This window comes from Aethalodelphis obliquidens, unplaced genomic scaffold, assembly GCF_003676395.1.
Source record: "Aethalodelphis obliquidens isolate GAN/ISIS:26980383/991018 unplaced genomic scaffold, ASM367639v1 scaffold19, whole genome shotgun sequence".
In the NCBI taxonomy this organism is placed as follows: Eukaryota; Metazoa; Chordata; class Mammalia; order Artiodactyla; family Delphinidae; genus Aethalodelphis; species Aethalodelphis obliquidens.
Genome location: NW_020837963.1, coordinates 3,525,340 through 3,544,712, shown reverse-complemented (window position 1 = coordinate 3,544,712; position 19,373 = coordinate 3,525,340). Strand labels below are relative to the sequence as shown.

Genomic DNA, 19,373 nt, shown 5'->3' with positions numbered 1-19,373 from the left:
TTAATAGTAAAGTTGGGAAGATAGTACAGTGCCATATACCCCACAACCAGTTTCCCATTCAAGCAAACTTTTTACTATGGAAGCATTCTAACTTACAAAGGTAGAGAATTCCCCGTGTACCCAATACCCAGCAGTTATCACCTCTGGTCTTTTTTCATGTATGTCCTCACTCCCCACAAATGATTTTAGAGGAAATTCCATATATTTTATATAAGTTTTATTCATAAGTATTTCAGTATGTGAATATAAGGACCGAAATAATCTTAACCAAGTAATTTACTAAATTTATGTTAAACCATTTTTATTTTCGTAGATTAAACTTTATTTGGGTACTTTGAGAGCTTTTGTGTCTGTACTCATAGGAAACATTGATGTGTTACAAAAAGACTCATTATCATCTATCTTGGGAAATGAGAAAGAATAGGTGGTATACTAGGTGTTTTGTCAGGCTTTTGCCTAAACTTATGGTTGGATGAGTGGATTCTCCTGCTGAAGTTTGAAAAAACAATAATTTGCATATTTTAAAAACTTGTGTTTTGTGTTCAACCATTTTTTCCATGTTTGTCTTCTATTTTGTATTTGATTTTCTGACTCTTATGCTTTTGAACAGTTTAAGGAACAGAATTCCACCTTTTCCTTGAAGAGTTAGTAGAATTTATTTACTAAGCTATCTTGTCTGGACAGATACTTTTGGAAGTGGAGGGGGACAAAGATAATATACTTCTTCTTGAATCAGATTGAGTAATTTATATTTTTTTAGGAAATAACTTACGTCTATATCTTTAAGTTATTAGAATATAACAGCATGTGCTGTTCTCTTTGTTTAAAGAAATTTGCTTAGTATTTGTGGTCTTTATGTTTCTTTTCTCATTCTCAGGACCATATTCATTTTCTTTCCCTTTTTTGGCCTGACTTTACAGGCTTCTTGCATTTTGCTTTCTAAGTCATGTTTTCTTGCTTTTATCCTTTAATTCTTCACTTTTTTTGAGGGTGTGTGTTTGTTGTTACTTTTTTCATAGGCAGTTTTTTTTGTTTTGTTTTGTTTCGCGATATGTGGACCTCTCACTGTTGTGGCCTCTCCCGTTGCGGACCACAGGCTCCGGACGCGTAGGCTCAGCGGCCATGGCTCACAGGCCCAACCGCTCCGCGGCATGTGGGATCCTCCCGGAACGGGGCACGAACCCGTGTCCCATGCATCGGCAGGCGGACTCTCAACCACTGCGCCACCAGGGAAGCCCTGTTGTTACTTTTTTGCTTCTCGAATTGACTACTCAATTTATTTTAAATCTTGTATAAAATGGAAGCATTTAGGGAGATGGTCTCCCAAGCTTTGGCTAATTTTATAGGTTTTTAAAATGTGTCTTTTTTATTTCTTTTAATAGATGATTTCCAGTTTTGAATTTTTTTAGCTGAGTTGTTATTTTTATCAGTGCGTTGTGAGGAAGAGATCCACATCAAGTATCTCAAGTAAAAAGGGATTTAATTATAGGGACTACATGATTTCACAGGAGTACAGAGCCAGGAACTGGGGCCTCCTGTGACTTCTGGAATTGCAGTATCTTTCTAACTGGCCACATAGTTTTTCTTATGGCATCAGCTCAAACATGCCTTTGATGTATTGATTATGTACCTGATTTTTTTTTAATCCATTCTTATTTATAAGTGAAGGTGTAGATTGTTTTAATATTATAGTTGGGATGGGCGATATTAATAATGTGATTTGTCAGTTTCCGTCAGCAGCTCCTCTCCCTTCCCCATATTATACATCATAGCAGATGGAGGATTTACAAAGCTGTATTGTTCTTTACCATGACTTTTTTTTTGATAGATCTTTATTGGAGTATAATTGCTTCACAGTATAAATACTGTGTTACTTTCTGTTGTACACCAAAGTGAATCAGCCACATGCATACATATGTCTCCATATCCCCTCCCTCTTGAGCCTCCCTCCCACCCTCCCTATCCCACCCCCCCTATCCCACCCCTCTAGGTTATCACAAAGCATCAAGCTGATCTCCCTGTGCTATGCTGCTGCTTCCCACTAGCTAATTACTTTGCATTCAGTAGTGTATATATGTCGATGCTACTCTCACTTCGCCCCAGCTTCCCCCTCCCACCCTGTGTCTTCAAGTCCATTCTCTGTCTACATCTTTCTTCCTGCCCTGCAACTAGGTTCATCAGTACCTTTTTCTTTTTAAGATTCCATATATATGCATTAGCTGACCCACTAGAGCTTCCCCAAATTCTGTGCTATTTTTGACAATTTTATAGCACCTTCAAGTGGCCTTCACTCCTATATGTAATGTTTCAGTTATATAAAGTCCCAGCTTTAAAATTTTTTAATAATTTTGTGTTACTTAAATTTGACAAAGAAAAAGATTGATTTAAATTTCTAGTCTTAATTTATTTAGCTTTTCTTTAGAAATCAGATTGCTTATGTATCTTTTTAAAAATCAGTTATGCCAACATAGTTCTCTGTAGTTCTTGAATTTCCTTAAAGTTAGTCAGCAAACATTTATTGAGAAATTTCTCTGTATAGGGCACATAGCAATTGTAACTGAAGTATTAGAGGGCAGACTTTGGGAGGCAGTAGGATGAACTGGTAAAATCCACTTGAAAAAAATTAGACTAGAAATGTAGACATCAGAGATTGGTGGAAAGTAACAGTTGAAATCCATTCTTGGTAGTATTCATAGCAGGCTCACCTCAGCTGGTGGCTGCTGAAATTGGTTGAAGACAGAGTTAAAAAAAAAAGGCATCACTTTAAGAAGTGGGATCCAGCAAAATTTGCCAAGAAAAACATATTCATAGAATTTGATTTAGTAATCTCCTTAGAGAATATCTTAGTAGTGAATGCTAAATAAAGGAGAGGTTTTTTGTTGTTGTTGTTTTAAAATAGAAATGGATGACCAGAAAGATAATGTGACTTGGCCAAAGTCCTAAGTCTTGATGCCAGGACTTGACCTTCAACTAGTGATTGCTGGTGTGAAGCTTTCCACAGGGTACCATTGACTCTCAACACCATCATCTTTGAGCAAGTGCCTGGCAATACTTTATTTTGGCAACATTTTGCAGTGCAAAGACTGTCCTGTCTCCTGTTGTTTCCTTTGCCCTTCCCTAAACTGGGGGATTTCTGTTTGCTTCAGAATGCTGTGATTCTGCATTCATAGTTGGAAGCCTTTCTCTTTCTTCCTTTTCATTTGTATGTTTACAATAGCTATTAGACCAATTACTTCAGCATTCTTTGCCAAATAAAGTTACCATTGGAAATAAGTATTATGCGACCTCCCAGAAATTCCTTTTTGAGAGTCAAGCTTTAGGGTGCCTTGTACTCTATTTTGTCATTTCTGTAAAACAAGTTTCCTTAAAGTGAAGAATACCTGAAAATAAGTACAAGGAGAGAAGCAGTGTATTCTGAGTTAGTTTGATTTCTTTAGAAAGAATCACAGATAGCGTGATTGTCACTAGCGTTGTTAGCGTTCTCCATGATTTAATGTTATTTATGCTACCGTAATATAAGCAGATTTCAATTGAAGTATTTTTTTAGGATTGAGGACTTTGGGAAAGATGCATTGCATTTCTTGCTTGGGAGGAAACTTCCAAAAGCTATCGTAGTCCTTATTATGCATGAAACCTTGACTGTTACTGGTGTGCCATGAGATAGGCCAAAATTTTTCTTGTTTTCCATCTTTGTTGTTCATAGCATAAGGGGTAAGATAAATAAAGTCTTCCTTTTACACATGGGGGAAATGACGCGAGTTCAAGTATAACGATCATGATATTTGTGATATATGTTGCTATTAGAGTATGATTTAGAGCCGTACTGTCCAGTGTGGTAGCTACTAGCCACATGTGGCTCCCTAAGCACTTGAACTGGTGTTAGTCCGAATTGAGATGTGCTCCAAGTGTGAAATACACACTGGATATTGAAGACCTAGTATGAAAAAGATCTCATTGACACTTAAAAAATGACTTTTTTTTTTTTTTGCGGTACGCGGGCCTCTCACTGTTGTGGCCTCTCCCGTTGCGGAGCACAGGCTCCGGACGCGCAGGCTCAACGGCCATGGCTCACGGGCCCAGCCGCTCCGAGGCATGTGGGATCCTCCCGACCGGGGCACGAACCTGTGTCCCCTGCATCGGCAGGCGGATTCTCAACCACTGCGCCACCAAGGGAAGCCCAAAAAATGACTATTTTTAAACCACAAAAACTGTTTTCATCTTGAAATAATACTTTTTGATGTATTGGGTTAAATAAAGCATATTATCAAAATTAATTTAAAATTTATTTTAATGTGGCTACTAGAAAATTTAGAATTATATATGTGGTTCCTATTTCTATTGGACAGCACTGATCAAGAGTATAAAATGGTTGCTAGGATTACAACTTAGTATTCTCTGACTTGTACAATATGAAATTTGGAGACAATATATGAAGTAGAATTATGATACAGCATGTACATGCAGATTACTTTGATATATTTAAATTTGTTTGCATTTTGGAAAACTATCAAGTATTGCCAACAATTAAAACCAGAGTTATAGCAGTTGTTCCTGGGCTGTCAATGAGACTTAAAAGTGCAGAACGGAGGAATTATGAATCACTGCCAACTGTAGGTGTGGCCACTGCATACTCACCAGGTTGAGAAGGAATCCCAGGCAGCTGTAGAGTGTGCAGCACTGAGGAGGAGGGCTGGGGAAAGTTTCCTTAAGGTTGGTTTCTGAAAGGGCTTTTGCTCAGCTCCAGGTCTTACTCCTCTTTCTGGCCAGATGGTGCATGTGTGGTACAGATAAATCTGACCCAAGTGTGGTTTACCTCTGAGTTCAGAATTGGCTGAAAATGACTTAAGTAGGTGGGTTTATGAGGCAGTAAGTGCTTAGAATTTACTAGGTTTTGTTGAATTAAATAGATGGTTCCTGTGAAACAGGAACTACTTATAATCTTCATTTTACACCCAAGAACAAGTTGGTAGAGTGGCAAGGAGGGTATCTTGCCTTTTAAGATTTATGACCACTCATATCCTTACTCTTCAAAGCTATTTTTCACATTGGATACTTAGCTGAGAACTTCCATCATTTTAGAAGTTTGACTGCTAAATAAGATGTATGTGGTTTTTAGCTTTAATATTTAAAAATATTATTTTCTTATGTTGTGTGTTCCTTAATATTTGAGCTGGGGTGAAAAAATTCATTGGATTTTGTATTACAGTTCTGTCTTGATTTTGTAGATTTCTTGCTTAACCTCAGAAGTTTTACAGGTACGTTGTTGCAGAAACCTAAATTTTTTTGGTTAATTGGTGATAATACTGTAACAGACATTACATTGTGTATTGGTAGGGCTTAGTTTTGAAGAGGAACATTTTCATTGGTTTAGATTTCATAGTGGTAAAGCAAATATGGGTTTACACTTGGGCATAATCAGATAATGAAGTGGTTAGCAGAAACCAATAGACCATAGATGACCAAAATTGAGTACAGCAAAGCATAATTAACACTATAACTTGACTGTAATTGGTGGGGGAGGGGTGGTGGCTATAGAAACAATAACAATTCTAAGTGATATGTGAAAATGCTGGTTACTAGCACATGCCAGTTGATAGAATGCTAGAAAAATCAGATTTTACAGTAGATTTTAGATAGGATTTTTATATGCTTGAGGCTGACTATTGGCTTATATCCCTTTTTTTTCTTTCCTTTTAGAATATGGTTTCTAGTTTTAGGGTTTCTGAACTACAAGTGTTACTAGGCTTTGCCGGAAGGAATAAAAGTGGACGCAAGCATGACCTCCTGATGAGGGCGTTGCATTTATTGAAGAGCGGCTGCAGCCCTGCGGTTCAGATTAAAATCAGAGAATTGTATAGACGCCGATACCCACGGACTCTTGAAGGCCTTTCTGATTTATCCACAATCAAATCATCGGTTTTCAGTTTGGATGGTAGCTCCTCACCTGTAGAACCTGACTTGGCTGTGGCTGGAATCCACTCGTTGCCTTCCACTTCAGTTACACCTCACTCGCCGTCCTCTCCTGTTGGTTCTGTACTGCTTCAAGATACTAAACCCACGTTTGAGATGCAGCAGCCATCTCCCCCAATCCCTCCTGTTCATCCTGATGTGCAGTTAAAAAACTTACCCTTTTATGATGTCCTTGATGTTCTCATCAAGCCCACGAGTTTAGGTAAGTGTTAGAGAAATCTGTTTCTTCTGGACAAGAGAGTAAGTAAAGCCAGAGGCCTTCAACTGTTAATTAATGATTGGCTGTTAGTATTATAAAACTGAGGCATTAAAATACCAAATGTTTAAATGTACAAATAAAAAGAAATATTGGCAACCATGACAGAAATCTAATATAAAACTCTTCATTCGTCAAACTTTCTTCTTATAGCTTAGAACTCAAATTGCTTCTGTGTGTGTATGAAAAGACACAAATCTTATTTATTGCTGTGGTTCCACCTTTTGATGCTTTTACAAAGAGACTTAGTTTCTGTTTAACATAGCTTTTTAAACTGTTTTCCTAAGGAATAAATCTTTTATACTTAATTTTTTCCTAACATGGCAGAGTTTGACACACGTTTTTTAGCTTTTTGTTTAATAACCGTTGACTGCTTAGAAAATGTAGCAAATTTTATATTAAACGTTGATACACGTGACTTTAACAAATTTATACCTAGGTTTATGACTTCTGTGCTGTAATGGCATATTTTCTTACTGGCTAATGAAATTATTTACAGAGGTATTTGAATTTATTGATAAAATAAATTGTTTGGGAAATTAGCATTTCATAGTTAGTCCGGGAGGTCATTTTCCTTTCCATCCTAGGAAGAACCCTTTTTGTCTCAAGTCATTTGAAAACTCTCTTAAATATATCAATGTGCTTTTTTAGTTTTGTATAGGACTATACTTGTACATCTTGGTTGAACTAGAAGGAAATTCTGAGGGGCAGGGCTGGTTAATGGGGTCAGTATGGCCTGATGGTGGCAGGCCAAGGTGGCTGTGCTTTTCCCAGGCCCTTTCTCCTTGCTTTGTTTTTGTTTAACAAAACTGAGCCAGGGAGGTAGAGTAATGCATTTTATTCCTTCATTACATTCATTCTGAAATAAGGATTCTGTGTTTGTTCGCATTTGTGCAAAGTCCTTTGAGTAGAATTATTGCATCAAAGAGTAAGGACTCTTGATAACATATCACTAAATTAGTTTCCAGAATAGCTGTGCCAGTTTAAATTCCACAAAGTGCGAGAATGTCTCTCGTTGCGCTTTTTACTTCCTGCCTTTATTGATCTTTGCAATTTCGGTAGATGGAAACTTGTATCTTGTTTAGATTTTTCATTTTTAAAATTAATAACAGGAACAAACATTTAAAATGTTTATTACCCAGCTGTGTTTCTTTTATGATTTTACTTTCATTTTTAACTTTTTTTTTAACCAGGTTCATTTATCTGCTTAAAATGTTTCCATAATTTATTTTTTTGTTCCTCCTTTTTTCATGGTTTTTGGTTCATACCAATGTACATACAGTGTCATGGCTCATTCACATGTTTCTTAGGAGTTATTGTAAATTTATTTCTTCGTGTTCAGAGAAAGAGTCAGACGAGTAATGTGCTTAGGTGACCCTACCTCATGGAACTCCTCAGGAATATGGCTAAGGCAGGACTGAGCATAAGAGGCCATGTGGGGTTCTGGTTACAGGGGAAGGTGTTTCAGAACCGGATCAAATGCCTGGAAGGAAGATGACTGGAGATGGAGAGAAGATGCAGCAGCATGTCTTCTCTGCTCCTAGTGTCAGCGGTGTGCCAAGCAGTGAGCTCTTAAGAGGCTTTGTGCCTTGCTTTCCATACTTTCCTTTGTTCAGAAACAGAAATAGGAATTTTCTTACTTTTCTGTATTCTTCATAGAGTTTCTCTTTCATTAACCTCAATTAAAGGAAGGTAATAGGCTTTTTATAAATTTACTAAAATAAAATTTTTGTATCTCATGTGGCTTAGATAAAATAACGCCAGAGGCATTTTTCGTTGAAGAGTGGGTAAGAAGAAAACCTGCCTTTTGCTCGTAGCTTACATTAGAATGTAAGAAATCCATAAAACCTCAGAGCTTATAAAATAACTTTTTGCTCCTGAGCTAAAAAATTGTTGACTCATGTATTTTTCAGGAGTTCTGCCTATCATTGCTTTTATAAACTTTATAAACAGATTTTGTTTATAACAAGGCTTAAACATTTCCTTATCCTGCCTTCCCCAAAAAGAAAAAAAAAAGAATTTTCTTAATGTATATAGTCTTATTATTTCAGATTGATAAAACAGTGATCTAAAAAAGGCTGTTTTAGACTTTGAAGTAGAAAGTTAAAAAATCGGCGTAATACCATATAGTCTGCCAAATAAAAGTGGAAAAATTTAATCATTTCCAGTAACAACCTTCATATGAAAATATTTAGTGTCATGATGTCTAAAGCAATGCAGTGACATTTAGAAATTGCCTTAAGTTTTAATGATTTGGTTATATAATGTTGAAAATACTTGTAAAAATTAAAATTTGGGGTAAATCCATTTATCTGGAACACTGTTATGGAGAAACCTATTTACATTTGGGAACTGAGAATTAAATTAGCCTCAGGAATTGAAAGAGAGAACAAATCCGTATTTCAAAGCACATATTCTTTACATCCGTGGGCCAGTCAGTGTATTCTCGATTTAATATGTAGTCGATTAGATGATTTCTAAGCCATCAACATACTGTTGAGCAGGAATTAATTAACAACATGGGAAAGATTGAAAGAGCCCTGGTAGAAAAAAAACAAACAAAAAGTCAAAAAATGTCATTCCAAAACCTCTTGGGAATATTGAAACCAATAGTCCTTTAGTATTGAGGGAATCGCTGTTACAGCAAGATGCATGTATTGATGCCAAATAAAACCCCCAAACAACCACGATGAGTATATTCTATTTAAGAAGATACATTATTACATAGTTTTGCAGTTTGGTTTTATTAAAATTGTTTAAATAAAATTATTTTAGCATTTAAAATGACAATCTGTGGCATCTAGAAAGCATGAGTGTACACAGTAATACTAAGTGAGGTTCTCTATAGCTGAGGTTTTACTGTAACAGATGCATAATCCCCTAATCTGAAAACAGGCTAACAAAATCTCTCTTCTCTTCCCTTAAATAGCTATTCTAATTTGCTCTCACAGGCAGTATTTTTGTCTTTTTTTTCAATTTTCTGTTTTCTTTCTTCTCTTCTTTTTTTAAGATAATTTCTTGTGGTGATGAAATCCTTTCTCTTTAAAAAGTTTGTCTGTATTCAGTCTGTACAAAAGAATACATAAAAAACATTGTTATAAAGAATATCCATGAATGAACACCTGTGAAACCACTGCACAGTTTTTAAGAAAGGAACATTGCCAGTATCTTTGAAGCCATTTCCTTGCCTTTTCCTTTTTGAGTTAAATCACTATTCTGGATTTTGTGTTTCTCTCTTTTGCTTGTTTTACCATATGTGTATAAAAAAATGTAATGTTTAATTGGATTGCTTTTGAAATTTATATGATGGTATACTGTGTATATATTCTTCTGTGACGAGCTCTTTTTGTTCACTCTGTTTACAAACATCTACATGTCGATATGTCTAGCTGTTTGGTATTTTGTGAAATACCTTCAAAGTATTATGAGTCTTTGATTCCTTAAAATTTCTTCATTGTGCTTTTCAGATTACAAAAGTAATTTATGCTAGTAATTGAAAATTCAAACATAGAAGTATAACAAAAAGGGAAAGTCCCTCATAACCTCATTTATTACTCAGCTTGAGTCATATCAATAATTAACTGTTTCTCTGCGTATTATGTCATCTTTTTTCTCTTCCCCTTCATTAAACAAGGCTCTTCTAACCACAGAACCACTGTGCCACTTTTCTGGTGGAGGTAGTAGGCATTATTCTACTTGTACCACTGTTAAAATTGCCCTCTGGAGTTCTGCGCCTTGACAATCTTTCTTAACTGTATTTCTTAGAAATATATTGTACATCTGTAGATTATAGTAAGTCTGTTATCTTGTAGATGTACCATAACTGAACCAGTATTCTGTTGATGTACATTTTCAGTTTTCAGTTTTTATTATTTATTCAGAAGTATTTTAGTGTATAACATATCTTGGGCACTATTCTTGCAGTCTTAGAAACATTGCTGCTGTGAGCATTTTTGCATATGTGTTTCTGAATACTTGCGTTGCATATTCATGAAATGTAAATGCCTAGATATGACTATTTTGGGTCAAGGAGTATGATTATTTAATATTTTGATATTCAACTTTTGTAGAGAAATTTTGGTTGCTTCAGAAGCATCATAGCAATTTATACTCCCAATAATGTATGAATGTATTATTTTCCCTACACCTCATCAGCATTGTGTTGTTGGTCTTTTCATCTTTGTAATCTGATAGGTGACAAATTAATGAGCGTCAGCATCTTTTCTTATTCTTAAATTTCTGAATATTAGGAAATACTCATTAAGCCTCTGGGTGTAGTTAAACAGGTTTAAGGTGATATGCACATTAATGTAAAGCCATTAAATCACTTCACAATCTCACTTCTAAAGAATTTGGATAAATTCATTTCTGTTAACTCAGTTAACAAGTATATAATGAGGATTTAATTTGGATATGGTCATGTAGCCTAATTGTGGAGAAGTCAGAAGTATGGAGTGGGCTTTAGGAATTTTGCTGTTTAGTTGGAGAGAGAATATTAACATGAGAGAAAAGTAGCAAGCAGTTATATGCTTGTATGACGAAGCCCTATAACTTGTGAACCTAAAGCTCAAATATTGTATTGGCCTAATGAATGAAGAAGTTAATCAAGACTTTTTGGAGTAGGAGGGACACTTGAGGGAGCTTTGAAGGATGAATGTGCCTGCTTTGAATTGATGGAGTGTGTCGGAGAGTGGGCATCAGGAAAGGTGAGAACTGTGAGTAGTCACAGGAGTAGAAATAAAAATGACACAGTTGTGAGACCTGACAGTGAATAGAGCAGGACTTGGGGAGACATTGGAAATGTAGATTTGTTAAGAAAGAGTTGAGGCCATTGTTATGGAGGTTCTCATAGATAAAGGAGTTTAGACATGGTTCATTCACAGATAAGTTCTGCTTAGCATTTTTCAGCAGAGGAATGGTGATGAAAAAGTGGTGCTGAGGATTACCAGCTCTGCACTTGTGTTCTCATGAGGGACTGGCAGAGAGGCAGGGTTGCTCCTTCATTTGTACAAAGTAATAATAGGTTTTGAGTAGGATGGCGGTAGTGAAAATAGGAGGCAGCCAATAAGAAAATTAAAAAACAAAACAAAACAGGACTTAATGACTAACTGGATATAGGGGATGAAGACGGAGAACTGAGATAAAGGAAATGAATGATTTCTGTGATTGAACAATTGGTAACAATTCTCCTTTTTTCATAATTCTGAATTAAAGCCACTGTTTTACAAGAAGAGTGAAACCTCAGTACTCTGCCCTCCCCAAATGATCTTTGCAGCTGTTGTATAGGGAGAAAAGTATTTTAGTATTAAACATCACTGATGATTATTAATACAGTGATTGTTTCTGTATAGATAAAATTCTTCCAGGTGATTCAAGTTTTCTATATTCTGTTTAAATCTCATAAAATTAGAAAAATTTTGCTGTGTAGATGCATATTCAGTCAAGTGTTCATTGAAAGCATTCATTGTTTTAATGAGTACTAGAACATCATTGAATCTGTTAAAGTTCTTTGAGAAGAAAATACACTTCAGTTTTTAATAATACACTTCTGAAGGATGACTTTATTAGATAATCTTTTTAAACTAGCTAATCATCTGTATGCTGATAATTATTTTGTGTCTTAATAAGTCTCCCAACCTAGAAGTTTTAAAATTTAAAATTTTATCTTATATGAATGCTCTGTGTAATTGAATATAAAGTATTGAAAATAAAACACAACAACAAAAGAAACAAAACAAACAAGAACAAAAGAGACCTGAATCTTGGATAGAATTCTCCTGGGGGGTGTTTTTGACTTCCTCAGACTTTTCATTAGATGATACCGTAGTCAAGGATGAAATATAATTTTGAAGGTTGTGTTTTTTATATTTATATATATATACGTATATATGTATATATACATATATATGTGTGTGTGTATATATATATATATTTTTTTTTTGCGGTACGCGGGCCTCTCACTGTTGTGGCCTCTCCCATTGCGGAGCGCAGGCTCTGGACGCGCAGGCTCAGCGGCCACGGCTCACGGGTCTAGGCGCTCCGCGGCATGTGGGATCTTCCCGGACTGGGGCATGAACCCGTGTCCCCTGCATCGCAGGCAGACTCTCAACCACTGCGCCACCAGGGAAGCCCGAAGGTTGTGTTATATTTTGATTAAAATTAGTATGTTAGAATAAAGAATGACAAATGTTTAACATTGAACCTGCTTTAGAGTGACTTTACTTTCATGAGTCCAAGATGAATGTAGCTTAGTACTTTATATTGGTGTATTTTAACCATAAAAGTTTCAGAATTCGGCAGACTCTTTATCAGAAGTGCCTGGTTATTGCAGGTTCATCTGTTATTGGATTTGTTATTGGAATATTATCTTTCTTTTTTTTTCTTCCCCAGTTCAAAGCAGTATTCAACGGTTTCAAGAGAAGTTTTTTATTTTTGCTCTGACACCTCAACAAGTTAGAGAGATATGCATATCCAGGTAAGAGGAGTTTGGAATATATTCTCCAGGATGTTGGTGTATTAGTCTGCTAGGCCTGCCATAACAGCGTACCACAGACTGGGTGCCTTAAACAACAGAAATTTGTCTTCTCACATTTCAGGAGGCTTGAAGTCCAAGACTAAGGTGTTGACAGATTTGGTTTCTTCTGAGCCCTCCCTCCTTGGCTTGCAGATGGCTGTCTTCTTGCTGTGTGTACTCACATGGCCTTTCCTCTGTGTGCCTGTGTATTCCTGGTGTCTCTTCTTCTTCTTATAAGGACACCAGTCCTAGTGGATTAAGGCCCCACCCTTATGACCTCATTCAATCTTAATGACCTCTTTAAAGTCCCCACCTCCACAGACAGTCACACTGGGGGTTAGGGCTTCAGCATATGAATTTTGGGGGAACACAGTTCAGTCCATAACAGTTGGGCCATTTCTCCTTAAGTAAGCATAGTATATTTTGACTAAGGTTAGCCAAATATTTAATAAATACTCTGTTAGAAAAAAATTTTAACTTTTGAATAAAACCCCTTTGAATTACTTTTGGCAGTAACTTTTTTTTAATGAAACTTTTATTCTAAATATAGCAACATAAAGAATTTGTGGTAACAGAATAAAGATAGAGTGACCATAAACTTCATCATCCAAACATAGGCATTTTTAGAGTGAAAATGGATATTATTAATAATTTTTTCTGGGATAAGAACATAAACTGGGACCATTCTGAGCTATATGCTCACCTAGACCAAAAAATTAGCAGAAATATGAAAACAATTATGAAAAATACTCTTAGCTTTTCCATTTCAAAAAATAGGGTAAACTTAAACACATTTATAAAGAGCAAATGAACTAAGAGATAGGAGGAAAGAAAAGGAAATCTGTAGTATATACTTTCCCAGTTAAAAATATAGTCATCCTTGGTGTTAATAATATATTATTTATAAGACTTTAGAAAGATTTAGCATAAGAAAACTGAGACTCCCGGAGGTCACATGATTTTCTGGGATTGTAGAGTTAAAAGTTGGAACAAAGAGTTGAGCAAATTAGAGGTTTTTTGCATCCTTTCAGCTCTTCATTAGAACACTCACCTTCTCTGAGATGTTAATAGGAGTTTTTAAAAAGTAAAGATTCAGCAGTTAAGTTTTGGAAATTCTGTATTCAACGTAGGTACATAAGTTCTTAAAGCCAGATTTTTCAGTCTTTAATATGTTAATGTGTATTGTCAATCTCCCAGGGTGGTGGATCCAAATTTATGGGCCTCTCTCTCTTTTAAACATCCTGATATCTTGAAGATGCACTGTTATGTGGAAGAGTATGGGACACACACAGCTTTAGATTCTTTCGTTAATCACATCACTGCTCTCAACAAAGTCTCAGAATGATTTTATAACTTGACCTGGTAAAATTTGAGCTCCCAAAAAGTAGTGCTTAGATAGTCTGGCTCTCCCACAAAAGGGAAAAAGACAAAGTGTTGAAAAATAAGATTAAAAGAAAAAAAAAGAGACAGTACTAAGGATTAGTCCAAAAGACCCAATATCCAAATAATAGAGGTTTTAGGAAAAGTAGAGAGAATTTAGAGGAGGAAATTATCAAAGAAGTAAAATGAATGTAGCTTGATGGAGTTCATGTCCACCAGGGGCAAGACATTGCAGGCAGTTTTTATAAATTGGAAGTACTTTCAATCTTGGGGATAGTAATAAACCAACTAAAAAATTAATAGGATAAATGAAAAATTATATTTTATATCCAAGCCATATCATTATTATTAAGTTTTGTTTGTTATTCATTGATGATTCCTTGCTTGAGAACATTTACTAAGTGTTTATTAGGTACAAAACACTGTATTGTATGACATGCCTCTTTTCTACAAGTTGCTTGCAGTCTCGCTAGTGAACTAGCTCATATACCTAAAATGATTGTTGGCATTGCAAGAGCCAGCATGAAAGGAGCCAATTCAGTAATGACAAATAAGAGCTGATTTATAGAAGATTACTATTAATGTTGGTGGTCTGGGAAAGCTTCTTTAGGGTGTTGGGTGGGCCTTTGAAGGAAGGAGATTATTTACTCAGCATGGAATTGTGAATAATATGTACTGTTTGCCTTAAAAAGGTGTGTGTGTGTAATTTGCTTAAGTGCATAAAATATGTCTGGACAAATATGATAAGCTGCCTCTGGAGGAGGGAATCAGGTGGCCGGGGTCGGAATTGGGGGAGTCTCTTCACTTTATATCCTTTTTTGTATCTTTTTGAAGTTTGAACTATGTGAGTGTATTAACTAGTCAAAAAAAATGAATGACTAAAATTTAAATAATTGTTTTCAATTAAAAATTTTAATCATGTTCTGCAGATGGATGGTGGTGAAGGTATAATGTGAATGTACTTAAAGCCATAGAACTATACACTTTAAGATGGTTAACATGATAAATTTTATCTTATGAATATTTAACCACAATAAAAATTAAAAAAAAATTAACCATAAAAGTAAGGCTATTTGTGATCCTACCAGCAAAGAAGACAAAACACACATACGCATGTGCATGCAAACTCCAACCTTTTCAGAGTTGGGTAATCAAATAGTAAAAAATCTCCTTCCTAAGAAGCAGAAGTAACAGTTTGGTACCCATTACCTAGGTTTAATAATTATCAACATTTTGGAATCTGTATGTGACCACTCCTCAACTTTTTTCCTGAAATATTTTAAAGGAAATTGCAGACATCGTGTAATCTCACCCAGAAATACCTCAAGATACATCTCTAATTTTTAATGTAATCACACTAAAAAATTAATAATTCTTTAATATAAAAGTGTCTACCCTATATTGAAATTTTCTCAGTTGTTCTTCAGTATTCAGACATGTATTATTTTGACTTTTATGTCTCCCAAGATTAAAAAAAAACTTTTTACTTTGAAGTAATCTTAGGTTTATAGAAAAGATGTGAAAGTAGTAGATAATACTCTTCAGCCAGTTCCTTTAATATTACCATGTTGCATAATTATAAGTGCAGTTATCAAAACCAAGAAGTTAACCTTGGTGTAATACTATTAACTAAACTACAGTCTTTATTCAGGTTTCATCAGTTTTTGTGTTTTGTTTTTTGTTTTGTGGTACGCGGGCCTCTCACTGTTGTGGCCTCTCCTGTCGCGGAGCACAGGCTCTAGACACGCAGGCTCAGCAGCCATGGCTCACGGGCCCAGCCGCTCATGCCCACATGCTCCGCGGCATGTGGGATCTTCCCGGACCGGGGCACGAACCCATGTGCCCTGCATCGGCAGGCGGACTCTCAACCACTGCGCCACCAGGGAAGCCCTCATCAGTTTTTCTGCTGTTCCTGGATCCAATCCAAGATCCCAAATCACGTTTAATAGTTGTGTCATTAGTCTCTTTCAGTCTGTGATGGTTTCTTAGTGTTTTCTTCTCTTTCTTAACTTTCGATATTTTTGTGGAGTACTGATCAGGTATTTTGTAGAACGTTCCTCAGTTTGGGTTTGTCTGATGTTTTGTCATGATTAGATTGAGATTATGCATTTTTAGCAAGAGTACGTCAAGTTATATGCCCTTCTCAGTGTATCATAACAGTGCTCCATAATATTGATACATCTTATATTTGGTGATGTTAATTTTGATCATTTGGGTAAGGTACTGTTCACCAGACTTCTGCACTGTAAAGTTGCTGTTTTTTTCCTTTGTTATTAATAAATATCTTGGGGGAGATATTTTGAGACTAGGCACATATTCTGTTTATCTTCAAATTTTTCCCACCAATTTAGCATTCACTCATGGATCTTGCCTTCAGTACTTACTTCATCATAAACACTCTTGTGCTCCAATGATGTGATTTTTCTGTTGTTATTATTCTTTTCCACATTGGAGTTATTCTTTTGTAAGGAAGGGCTGTCCCTTGCCCCACATTTATTTATTCAGTTACTTGCTTGTATCTGTGTGGGCCCTGGAGTACTCTGGGTTATAATCCAGTGCTATATAATTCATATTGTTGCTCAAACTGTTCTACCTTTGGCTATTGGCCATTCTTTCAGGTTGGCTCCTATGCCCTTTTGATATGTCTCCACGCATTTCTGAGGACTACTTTACTGCTCCAGGCTCATCTTTTATTTTCTCTGCCCCAGTTCTGGAAAGATAACCTCTCCAAGGAGCTCTGGTTCCGCTCTTACAGTACTTCCTACCACTTTCTTTGGAAAAAAGTGGTTCATTTGACTCTGTTAGCATATTACACATTCTGGATTTGGATAATTGTGCACCTTGTGGTATCATTTGACTTCTATCCCTATGGTTCTCAAATTTTGCTGCATATTAGAATCAACTGGGGAGCCTTTAAGACTCCAAATACCCAGATTTCATTCATACCAATTAAATTAGAATCTCTGAGGGTGGAACCCAAACAGCAGTAGTTTTTAAAGCTCCCCAGGTGTTTCCAGTGTGCAAATTTGAGAACTGCTGTGCATCCAGCTCCTCCCCTTTGCCTGTAATGGTGATAAGGTCTAAACCAGAGGCATGAATACATTCAGGTTTGGGTTGGTTTTTTTTTCTATTACATCTTATAACGATTGAATAGTGAGTTCAGCTCTGTTCTTGGCTATAGCACCACTCCTTCCATTGGGTACCATTGCCTCTGTAATCATGCTCTCTCAGTTTCTTACACTGACATCTCTTGCATGTTCCCGAAATCAGCGTGTGATTCTCTTCTCACTGCTCTGTGATAGTATCCGTGGATGTGCTTTTTTTTTTTTTTTTATTAACTGGCTTCAAAGAGATTTTTGCTTAGTATATATTTCAGTTTATTGCCTATTTCATTAATGGCATGGGATCTGCCTGGACAGGCCTCTTTGTATTATCCCATACTTCATCTACCACATCCCCTCAGTTTGCTACACTCTGTTGATCCTTCTTTTATGTCTCTTTCAAGATTTAAAACTTAAATTAACTCTACCTTTGAGGGAGTTAGCATGGTCTTTAGAGTAGTATCAATTGGAATGTGAATTCTGGCTCAGTCATTTAAGTCTGTTTGCCCCTAGGTAAGTTCCTAAAGCCTATTGAATCTTATTTACCCAGTGTGTAAAATTGGAAAAATAATCACCACCTCACTCAATGGTTGGGGGTTGAATGCCATTACTGGCTCTACCTCTGCTTATCCTGGTGAGTAGCATCACCATCTGTCCAGTTGCACCATTCTGAAACCTGGGTACCATCCTAGGTCCCCTTATCCTACCTTCCTGTATCTAGTCAGTCACTGAGTCCTATCAGTTATTATCCCTAAATATCATTCAGTGATATTTATGTTTCAATAACTTTCAAGCCCTCATCTTTTGCCTATACAATTGTAATGACCTCCTAACTCTCCCAGCTGACCAAGTGATCTTTCTAAAGCCCATTCAGTTTTTTCTTTCTTGTGCTTAAAAACCTTATGAAGTCCATACTCCATTGCTTGACAATTCTCTTCAACATCCTACTCTACTCATCTTCTTTTTTTAAAATTTAATTTTTTAAATTGAAGTATAGTTGATTTACAGTATTGCATCAGTTTCAGGGGGAGGTGCAGCTAAGTTATTCAGATATATATGTATCTTTTTTTTTTTTTTTTTGCGGTACGCGGGCCTCTCACTGTTGTGGCCTCTCCCTTTGCGGAGCACAGGCTCCGGACGCACAGGCTCAGCGGCCATGGCTCACGGGCCCAGCCGCTCCGCGGCACATGGGATCTTCCCAGACCGGGGCACGAACCCGTGTCCCCTGCATCGGCAGACGGACTCTCAACCACTGCGCCACCAGGGAAGCCCTATATGTATCTTTTATAGATTCTTTTCCATTATAGGTTATTACAAGATATTGAATATAGTTCCATGTGCTGTACTGTAAATCCTTATTATCTATTTTATATATATGGTGGTATCTTTTAATCCCATACTCTTAATTTATCCCTTCCCCTAGTCCTCTTTCCCTTTTGAAAACCATAAGTCTGTTTTCTGTGTCTGTGAGTTTGTTTTCTGTTTTGTAAATAAGTTCATTTGTGTTATTTTTTTTAGATTCCACATATAAGTGGTATATAATATTTGTCTTTCTCTGTCTGACTTACTTCACTTAGTATGATAATCTCTTGGTCCACCCATGTTGCTAAAAATGACAATATTTTATTCTTTTTTATGGCTGAGTAATACTCCATTGTGTTTGTGTGTGTGTGTGTGTGTGTGTGTGTGTGTGTGTGTGTGTGTGTGTCTGTGTGTATCTGTATCTTCTTTATCCATTCATCTGTTGATGGACACTTAGGTTGCTTCCATGTCTTGACTATTGTAGTGCTGCTGTGAACGTTGGGGTGCATGTATCTTTTTGAATTAAGAGTGTTTGTCTCCTGGATATATGCCTGGGAGTAGGATTGCTGGATCATATGGTAACTAGTTTTTAAGGGAACCTCCACACTGTACTCCATAGTAGCTGCACCAATTTGCATTCCCACCAACAGTGTAGCAAGGTTCCTTTTCCTCCACACCTTCTCCAGCATTTATTATTTGTAGACTTTTTGATGATAGCCCTTCTGACTCATGTGAGGTGATACCTCATTGTAGTTTTGACTTACATTTCTCTGATGATTAACAATGTCGTTGGCCATCTGCATTTCCTTTTTGGAAAAATGTCTGTTCGGTTCTGTTCATTTTTTAATCG

At 36.4% G+C, this 19,373-nt stretch overlaps 1 protein-coding gene and 1 long non-coding RNA gene across 12 annotated transcripts in view; one reads left to right on the top strand and one right to left on the bottom strand.

Moving 5' to 3' along the window:
* Positions 1-19,373, top strand: part of PIAS2 (protein inhibitor of activated STAT 2) — a 91,443-nt gene that overhangs the window by 18,472 nt on the left and 53,598 nt on the right. For 10 of the 11 annotated variants that reach the window (XM_027118429.1, XM_027118423.1, XM_027118426.1 and 7 more), the window contains 2 exons: positions 5,698-6,172; positions 12,617-12,701. In XM_027118429.1, the coding sequence (XP_026974230.1) occupies positions 5,698-6,172; positions 12,617-12,701 (560 nt within the window). Of the gene's footprint in view, positions 1-4,308; positions 5,256-5,697; positions 6,173-12,616; positions 12,702-19,373 lie in introns of those variants that run through there. The other variant, XM_027118428.1, reaches the window with a different exon arrangement.
* On the bottom strand, positions 1,206-19,236 carry LOC113626727 (uncharacterized). The gene is made up of 4 exons (XR_003435222.1): positions 19,107-19,236; positions 16,630-16,632; positions 7,603-7,607; positions 1,206-1,237 (listed from the first exon to the last, which is right to left on the bottom strand). It is a non-coding gene; the product is annotated as an uncharacterized LOC113626727 (long non-coding RNA).